At 58.1% G+C, this 8,963-nt stretch overlaps 2 protein-coding genes across 2 annotated transcripts in view; both read left to right on the top strand.

Moving 5' to 3' along the window:
• Positions 1–29: 29 nt before the first annotated feature.
• On the top strand, positions 30–3,521 carry SPRG_16185 (hypothetical protein; the record flags this gene model as incomplete). Its single annotated transcript, XM_012355431.1, has 15 exons — positions 30–113; positions 171–552; positions 606–705; positions 750–891; positions 941–1,091; positions 1,141–1,349; positions 1,407–1,659; positions 1,711–1,961; positions 2,030–2,180; positions 2,230–2,429; positions 2,483–2,547; positions 2,593–2,731; positions 2,785–3,106; positions 3,157–3,271; positions 3,328–3,521. 15 exons carry the CDS (start codon positions 30–32, stop codon positions 3,455–3,457), a joined length of 2,694 nt encoding a protein of 897 aa, XP_012210821.1. The 3' UTR covers positions 3,458–3,521.
• A 761-nt stretch (positions 3,522–4,282) lies between these two features.
• The window catches only part of SPRG_22365 (hypothetical protein), a gene marked incomplete at both ends in the record, with an annotated part of 4,918 nt that continues 237 nt past the window's right edge, over positions 4,283–8,963 (top strand). Inside the window, 11 exons of the mRNA XM_012355430.1 lie at positions 4,283–5,071; positions 5,120–5,660; positions 5,712–6,202; positions 6,372–6,769; positions 6,827–6,934; positions 6,985–7,223; positions 7,272–7,699; positions 7,753–7,958; positions 8,017–8,400; positions 8,450–8,764; positions 8,810–8,956. Coding sequence (XP_012210820.1) covers positions 4,283–5,071; positions 5,120–5,660; positions 5,712–6,202; positions 6,372–6,769; positions 6,827–6,934; positions 6,985–7,223; positions 7,272–7,699; positions 7,753–7,958; positions 8,017–8,400; positions 8,450–8,764; positions 8,810–8,956 — 4,046 coding nt within the window. The remainder of the gene's footprint in view (positions 5,072–5,119; positions 5,661–5,711; positions 6,203–6,371; positions 6,770–6,826; positions 6,935–6,984; positions 7,224–7,271; positions 7,700–7,752; positions 7,959–8,016; positions 8,401–8,449; positions 8,765–8,809; positions 8,957–8,963) is intronic.

The raw sequence follows: 8,963 nt of genomic DNA, 5'->3' as shown, positions 1-8,963 counted from the left end.
AAAACGTCGTCGACACGGTCCGCGACCTCATGTCGCCGATGGCCCAAGAGCAGCAGTACAAGGACGGCATGCGCAAGGACCCGGATGGCTTTATGGACATTGAGTGGTGCCAGGTACATATGACAATCTTGTCCACTTGTAGACAAAAAAGGATCCAACGGTCCGGATAGGGCGTCGTGCTCAAGGACTGGAACGATCTCCGCCGGACATTTATGAGCGCCAACTCGCGCAAAGCGATTGCACCGACGCAGTTCAACCACCAGTCGACGCGCGGCCACTGCATCATGACGCTTGAAGTCGAGAAGCCCGACCCGGAGCGCGAAGGCATGAAGCAGCGCGGGCGTATCTACGTCTGTGACTTGGCCGGCACCGAGCCTGCCGGGGACATTGTGTACGCCAACTACCAAAAGCTCGTGTTCGACGACGGGTCGATCGAGATGAAGTACCTCGGACCGCACCAGGATGCGTCGAAATCCAAGGAGCTCCAGGACCAAGGCAAGAAGATCAATCTGAGTTTGACGGAAATGGCCCAGTTCTTCATGAAGATGGCGGGTACTTCGTCCTTCCTATCGTACATGTACAGAACCAACATGTAATATATCTAGAGGCTGTCCAGAAGAAGACGCTCAAGCCGGGTGCGAGCATCCCAGGCTGCAACTCGTACTTTCTCTGCAAGTACCTCAAGGACACGATGCTCCAAGCCCGGTACACATACGACAATATATTCCACCGTTTGAAAATCGCCTTAGAACCTATCTTTTTTGTGCCGTCCGACCCGAAGTGACGTATCTCAACTACACTTTTTCCACGCTCGGCTTTGCCAAGAACGCGTCCGTCATCAAGCTCCAGCCCAAGAAGGCATCGGCGGCCGCGTCGCCCGCAGAACGCAAGGTGCCTCCTTCTGGCCACCATATCACAGAGCCCATCGTTGGTCATGTAGCTCATGGCAGAGCTCGACGAGATGAAGAACCTTGTCGCGATGCTCAAGGCCGAGAACGAAAAGATGGCCAAGATGGGTGGCGGCGGCGGTGGCAGCGACCAAGTCGACAAGATCAGCGCCCTGCTCGCCCAAAAGCAACGCGAACTCGAAGGTCTTTCTAGGATCTACGGCATCGTTTCTGATGCGGTCGATGACCTTAGGTGTTCTCTCGGGCGAGACGAGCGATGGCGGCGACGGCGGGTCCAAGCCCAAGGCCCAAGAGGAGGCCATGCAGCGGCAGAAGGAGGAGTACGAGAAGCGGGGGATTTCGCTCACGTTCTTTGAAGAGAAGACGACGCTGCCGTACTTGATCAACCTCGACGTCGACGCCTACCGGTCGCAGCGCTTCATGTACCTGCTGACGAAGGAAGTATGGATGGATCTCAACCTACCCGAGTGGCTAAAGTGTCAATAACGGATGTACTAGGTGACCATCGTGGGCACGAAAGGTGACATCAAGCCCATGTCGCTCTCGGTCGTCGACGGCCACTGCAGCTTTGAGAAATCACCGCCCGTGCTCTCCGAAGCTGGCGCCGACACAGGCAGCGTGGTCACGCTGGTCGGTGGCAACGGCGACACGATGCACAATGGCAAGAAACTCGAGAAAGGCACGCGTGTTGAGCTTGCTGCGTTCGATCGCGTCGTGATTGGCAACGAACTCATGCTCTTCCGCTACCCGGGTCAGTACCCTAGCCCTTTACCTAGCCCTAAAATCAATTTTCCGTGCGTAGGCCGCGAGGACCCAGGGAAGGAGCCACCGACCGCCGACGATGCGGCGCATGAGTTCCAAGAGGCGCTCCAGAGTCAAGATAAAGCGGCAATGCAAGCGCTGGAGGCGCAGCGGCTGCAGTTTGAAGCGGAAAAGGCCGCGTGGGAAGAGCAAAAGGCCCAAGCTCAGGCCGCGCGATCCGAAGCGCTCTCATCGGCGACACCGGAAGAAGTTGCTGAGCAAGAACGCAAGCTGCAAGAGCTCGAGCAGCAGGTGGACACCCTTCTGCTTGACTTTTGAGGATTTATTGGATTTATTAAAATGATTTTTGTGCCTTGTAGGAGAAGGAGCGACTCGCGCGACAAGTCAACGACCAAGAGCTGCGGGACGTTTTGCCCAAGATCAACGAGCTCAAGCAGATCGTCCATGTGCTCAATCGCGACGTTTTGAGTTTTGAGACGGCGCTCAAAGGCACGGGCGGCGACGGCCAAGGTAGCGTTGGTTCCACTCGATTGTCCTAAATAGAATGCACTTTGTCTAGGCATTCCGCAGGTCAAGGTCAAGGTCCACAACAGCAAAACCGACGAGACGATCTTGCTCGATGTCTTTGAGTTTGTGAAGGCGTACTCGCTCTTGAAAGACGAAGTTGCGTTTCTCAAGAACGCAATCGCCAACAACCGCGAGTACACGTCGCCCATGGGCCACGATCCAATTACACTCCTCTTCGACAACTCGTTCCACGTAGAATGAGTAGAACGCTCACTGGTTCTACTCACGGTGTATCAAATATCTAGGTCGGCAGTGCGACCAACTTTCCCGAGTATCTCTTGTACAACCTCGAGACGGATCCGGACGAAAGGTTCGTCACCTCCCATCGATTCCTTGCACGAAATACGAGTGTTAGTCGCATGAACATCAAGAACGCGGTGCCACCGTTCAACACGATCGGGAAACTCGAGGTCGTGTGGACGCCGCTGAGCGCCGAAGACGAGGCGCAGCACAACCCGGACAACATCCAAGACATTGATGGCCCCATGGATCTGGTCTGTCGACGCATCGACAATATTGTCCATTATTTTCTCACGTGATACAATAGGTGGGCAAGTCGTGGACGTACAAGCTCGAGATCAAGGGCGCGACGGGGTTGCCCATGATTACGGACTTGGCGTATGTCCAGTACGAGTTCCTCGGCGAGCTCTTCACGACCGAAAGCGTCGAGCAGAACACGCGCAACCCCGTCTTCAATTACTCGCATGTGCACCACGTGCCGTGCGTCACGGCCGAGTTTGTCCAGTACCTTCAGACGCACCGGCTCGAGTTCCAGCTGTACATCAACCCCTACATTTTGGACCCGCCGAAAGACGCGATCAGCACGGCCAACCCAATGATAGTGAGTCTCCTTGGCGGCACCGCGACAGGTTGGTCCCACCCGTTGGGTTCTGAGCGGTATCATCATCCTTGGGTGTAGCCAAGCTGCCGTACGAAGAACTCGAAGTCCAATGCAAGAAGCTTGAGGTCGAGAAGCAGCTTTTATCGGATGAAATCGTGTACTTGCGCCAGACGTTCAAGGCCGCGACGGGACAGTGCGTATTCTCTGTCGCAATTGAAGCAAAAAATGGGATTTATGGCGCGTGGGTAGGGAGGCGCCGGCGTATGTACCGCAAAAGGCAAGCGCCGAGGCTACAGCGGACCTCTCGACGCCACGCAAGCAGCTGGCCGAGGCCAAGTCCAAGGACGCACTCCTTAACACCGAGAACGCGACTGCGTAAATGTCACTCCATCCGTCAATGTACTACTTTGTATAGAAAAAGAATCCACAACCTTTCATTGTCTCTTGGTGTCTGCTGGCGCTTTAGCACGACGCCGACCATATACAACTAAAAGTAAAAGGGTCGTGCAGCACCAAGTGCACCGAGGCGTGGTCGACCACCACGACCTAGTCAAGAGATGGTCAACGAGAAGAAACAATCGCTCGGAGACAGGCCATGGAAAGAAAGTAAACACCGGAGTTGCTTCAACGTCTCGGGATCTGCCAACGCCGCCTGGATCAACGCCTTGTAAAACGCGCCGTCCCAGCCAGCGCAGACCCGATTCAAAAAGTCGCGCACCACATCCGGCCCGCTGCGTTGGCGATGGAGCTCTTGCATCTCTTCCTCGGCAAACTCAACTGGCACATTGCATCGCGGCCAGCTTCTCATCGTGCTGGATGCGTGCCATGCCTTCTGCACCCGCTTCACTTTGGCAATCGCAAGGTCCCGAAGAAGCTGCTTGCGGTGAAGAGCCACGATGGCTGTGGCCAGTGGAGTTCTCGCTGCCATCGGTCAAATTGAAGAATGATGCGACCGCCCACAGACCTCACTCACGTTGTGCACCAGTGTTGCCTCAGTGAGTGTTCCCGCGTTCGGTTCATGCTTGAACACTAGTATATGGCGAAAACAAGGACATTGCCGAAACGTACAGCATAAATAGTCTGTTTAGGACATACTTCCTAGTTTCACCGCTGCTGGTGACAATGCCATTGGCGCAAATGCATGTCTTTTCGGCGGCCTTTTCAGCCAATTGGCGAGAGGAGCTGTCCAAGATATTCCCGACCGATGGCATCGCCGTGTCCGCGGGCCGACTGCTCGGCAGTCCAGAAGGAGCTCGAGCATCTTCGCCGCGACGTGGAAGAGCTTCAGCTCGAGAACGACAAGCTCCATGAGCACTCGGCGTCGCTGGGCCAGCAAGTCGCCACGCTCGAGGCCATGAACGCCGACCTGCGCGAGCAAGTCCAGACCCCGCGCACGGCCCGCGTCGCAACGATCGCAGAAGATGAAGACGAGCCCCATAACGAGATGGTCACGCAGCTCCAAGTCAAGCTCGATGCGTCGCTCGCGCGTGAAGCAGCGCTTGCGGATCAACTGGCAAAGCTCGACGCGTCCCATGCCCAACTGGCCGCCGCCCTCGTGGCCAAGTCAAGTGCTCCGCAAGCCGATGAGCTCGCGCGTCTCAAGAACGACAGCGATGGCCGCCGCGACGAGCTCTACGCGGCCCTCCGCGAGAACGAGCAGCTGCGAGATGATAACAACGAGCTTCGTACTGCTGTCGAGAAGCTCTCGCGAGTCGCTTTGGACGCCGAAGCCAAGCTGCAGGTCGCCGACGATGAGAAGGCGGCGCTCTCAAGTGCGCTCGACGACCGGACGACGGCGGTGACGGAGCTCCTCCACAAGATCGAGTCCCACGACGCCGAGAAGCAAGGCCTCGAGCGCAAGATCCTCGAGATGGACGCGGCCGAAGCGCACGTGGATGCGATGATCGCGGACTTCAAAACCAAGTTCGATGCTGAACGGCGCGGAATGCATGCGGAACTTGAGCAGTGGAAGCTCCGAGTGCGCGAACTCGAGGTGCGTCGCGACACCCATATCTCTCCTCACACTAAATCCTTCAAGCAGGCGAGCACAACCGCGACGACAGCCGTATCGACGACGGCGAACGATGTCAAGGACGCTGCGCTGAGCGACCTCGAAGCCAAGATCCTCGTGCTGCAAGACATGCGTCTCCAGGACAAGGCGCAGATCGCCGAACTCAAAACCAAAATTTCTCAAAAGAACGCCGATTTGAGCACGATGGCCGAGAGTTTTGTGCCGAAAGACGATATCAAGCAGCTCGAGGCGACGGTGCAGGTCCAGCGGCAGCAAATGCAGGACGCGCTTCGCGACGTCGACGTGTGGAAAGCACGCGTCAAGGAGCAGCGCGGGCTCCTCACCGACATGGAGGCGCGCTGCGTCGCAATCGAGTCGCAGTGTCGGGAAGCGGAGGCGTGGAACGCCAAGTACGAAGCCAAGGCCGGCTTGACCGACGTCGTCCGGCACCAGAAGAAGCTCCGAAGCGACTTGAGCGCGCAAGAGAGTGCGAATGCGGCGCTGCGCGTCGAGCTCAGTCGCCACAAGGACGCCATCTCCAAGCTCCAAGCTGCGTGTACCCGGCTCAAGCGTGCGACCAGTTCTCTAAACCGGTTCCCCCATTCTTCATGTATCTGCGTAGGCGACGCGGGCAAGCCAGACGAGTTCGAGTACCCGGATCTCGTCTTGGAGACAAGCGTCCAAGGCAACCTCGCGCTCATCCGCCAGCTCGAAGCCCAAGTCGCGGCCCTGGAAGACGAGCGCGTCGCGCTGCTCACCAAGCTCAAAGACCAAGCCAAGAAGACGGGGGCCTACCTCTTTGAGCACCACGGACTCACCAGTGCCCAATACGATCAAGTCCAAGAGCTCATCTACCGGCTTCAGAACGGCGACACAGTCGACGCCTCTGCGCCGCCTCGCCTTTTGTCGCCGACAAAAGACGCGAGCGCAGAGCTACGCAAGCTGTACGACGCCAACACGCAGCTGCAAGCCGACGTCGCTCGGCTCTCGGCGGTCGTGGCCGCGTCAAGTCTTGCGCCAACGAACGGCCCGCCCGAGTGGGCAACCACGGTCAAAGACGAAGTGTGGCGCGCGACCGAGGCATTGCAAAGCCACATGCGTGAGCACATGCAGGTAAAGCCGTTCGAGTTGTGGTGGAGCTTGAGTTGATACATTGATATACATGGCGTAGGTCATGCGCGAGGCAGCGGTCGCATCCGATGACGAGAGCAGCGACGAGAGCTTGGAGTTTGGAGACCTTGGCGGCGGCGACATGAGTGCGCCAGCACCATCTCAAGACGAGACTGTGTTGGAGCATCATCCACGACTCACCAAGCACGCCAGCGTCCACACATCCGGTCTCTTGTCGCCCGCAAGCGTCGTGCTGCAAGAGCCGCCGCCGTCCGCCGACGAAATTGCGGCCGCGGTCTCCAAGGCGCTCGAAGCCCGCGGCTTGCAGCATCATTTGCCGACGCAGCAGGAGGCAACAACACACGAGACGACGACGAACGACGGCCGGCGCCATGTGATTCTCGAGACGCAGGACGAGATGGAAGAGCAAACGCAGTGGGCGATCGAGCTCGACACGTGCTTGGACGAACTCACGCACGTGACGTTGGAGAACCACAGCCTCCGCAGCAAGCTCGAGGCGTTCGAAGGTCTTTTGGCCAGCGTCCAAGACAACCACACCGTGCTCTATCGGTAGTACATCGATAACCCCGTCCTTTTCTCATGTAGCGTGTCCTATGCTGGATGTAGCGAGCATATCGCGCTGCAGCAAACGTTTGCCGAGCGCCGGGCGTCGCTGGAAACGCAGCTCGCAACCATGACCGCCAACGTCGACGAAGCGTCCATCAAGCTCAATCGGTCCTTCTTTTTGCTGTTTGTGGATGCAAGGAGCATGATCATCGACGTAGGTACGAGCTCATGCTGCAGAGTTTCGAGAAGGAGGGCGAGATGCAGCAGACTCTCGTGTCGCTCACGCGGCAAGTGGCCATTTTTGAAGTCAACCAAGCGCGGCTCGCACGCGAATTCAACTTGGTGCGGGAAGAAAAACAGACCGAGTTTACACGCCGCGTCGCCGCCGAAGACGACCTCCTCGCCCTGGAAAAGACGCTCAAGGTGCGCATCCAGTACCTCGAGGCGTGGCGCGAGGGTATGTCCAACTTGATACATTGATATCTTGACATATCGACGGCGCTAGGCGCGTTGAGTCGGCTCCAGCACATGGAGACGGCGCTGACCAAGAGTGTGCTCAAGCGCCATTATGACGGCGTCCTCGCCGAGCTCCAGCGACTCCAAACAAAGCACGCAGCGCTGCTGAAAAAGTACACGGACCGCCACGCACACTACCTTGCGACGCTCGAGCTACCAGCTCAGCACGCGTCGCTGCTACACCAGAACGCACAGCTCCTCGCGCGCCTGAACGGCGAGTCGATCGACAAGCTCCAAAACGAACGCGTCCAGGCGCTTGAAGTTCAAGTGCAGTCGCAGCTGGCGCGTATCAAAGAGCTCGAAGCAGGCATGCCCGAGACAACGCCGGAGCCAGCGCCGTCCAGCACCAACGTCCACGACGTGTACGAGCAGCGCATTGCCGAGCTCGAGCAGCTCTGCGGGTCGTTGGAGCGTCAGGTACACTTTCTCGCACCATGAAGACTTGTCGATTGATTGATGGGTGAAAATAGGTGCAGAAACAAAAGGAGGTGGCGACGCTGGCCGCGTCACAGGCCAACACGCTCGCGCTGCGCCAGACGCGGCGCCGGGACGAAATCGACGCACTTGAAGCACGGCTCCACGAGCTCAGCGCGCGCTCCGACGATGACGCGATCATCGGGCAGCTGCAGCAAAAGATCGTCGGGATCAAGGCCAACTACCAAGCCTTTGCAGATCGGTACACCTCTCGTGTTGCATCTCGCTGCTTCAACGAGGGCTCACGCTAAAGGGAATAGGTACGAGCAAGCGGTGGAGGCCCAGCGCGCGGCCCAGCTCCAGATCAATACGCTCTCGATGCAGCTCGAACACACGTCGAATCATTACGCGGGACAGCTCGAGACGCAACGCCAGCGCATCGCGATCCTCGAGTCGACAGTCGCGCATTTGCAAGCGTCGGACGTGGTCGCCAAAATCAAACGCTTCGATGCGATGGCGTCGCGCCTCGAAGCTCTCGACGACGACCTCGCTGCTGTCCACGCCAAGAAGCGCCAGCTGGAGCGGCGCATCGAAGAGCTCGAGTCCGAGCACGACGCGGTCGTCGGGCCTGGCGTTCTTGGCGCCGACATCCACCTTGTCGAGCGACTCAAATACCGCGTCCAAGTCCTCGAGCAGCGAGAAGCGTACGTGCTTTGGACCTTTCTCTCTTGATTTGAAAGAAGATGTGTCTAGGTTGCTCTTGGCCCAGCTCGATGATGCTGCCAAGGCCTCGGCGGCGATGCTGCCCTCGGAACGGCTTGTCCAAGAAAAGCAAGTACTCCAAACGCAGTTGGATGCGACCTTGTTTGAGATGGACAAGGTGCAAAAACGCATGCAGCAGACGAGCAAGGAGGTGACGGAGCGCGACCACAAGATCCGCCAACTCGAGCTGCGCGTCGAGACCTTGCTGATGGAGCTCCAGCAAAAGCACGTACACATGGAGCCTGCTACGACGATCGCGCCACTGGGGACCGCGCCGAGCTCGCCGTCGATGCGCTCCAAAGTCGGGTCCGTGCGAACTCTATCAATGTATCAAGATAGAGTCGTGTGTAGGTACTATGAAAAGGACCAAGCGAATCTGCAGCAAGCCGCGCAGGCGACGATTGCGAGCTTGAAGGCGCTTGTCGCGGACAAGAACCAGCGCATCGAAGAGTACCAAGCCAAGCTCGAGGCCATGCGCGCGACGATGGACAAGCGCGCGTCCGAT

The sequence above is a fragment of the Saprolegnia parasitica genome (genome assembly GCF_000151545.1).
Source record: "Saprolegnia parasitica CBS 223.65 unplaced genomic scaffold supercont2.243, whole genome shotgun sequence".
In the NCBI taxonomy this organism is placed as follows: domain Eukaryota; phylum Oomycota; class Saprolegniomycetes; order Saprolegniales; family Saprolegniaceae; genus Saprolegnia; species Saprolegnia parasitica.
This window is presented reverse-complemented; position numbering and strand designations above follow the sequence as displayed.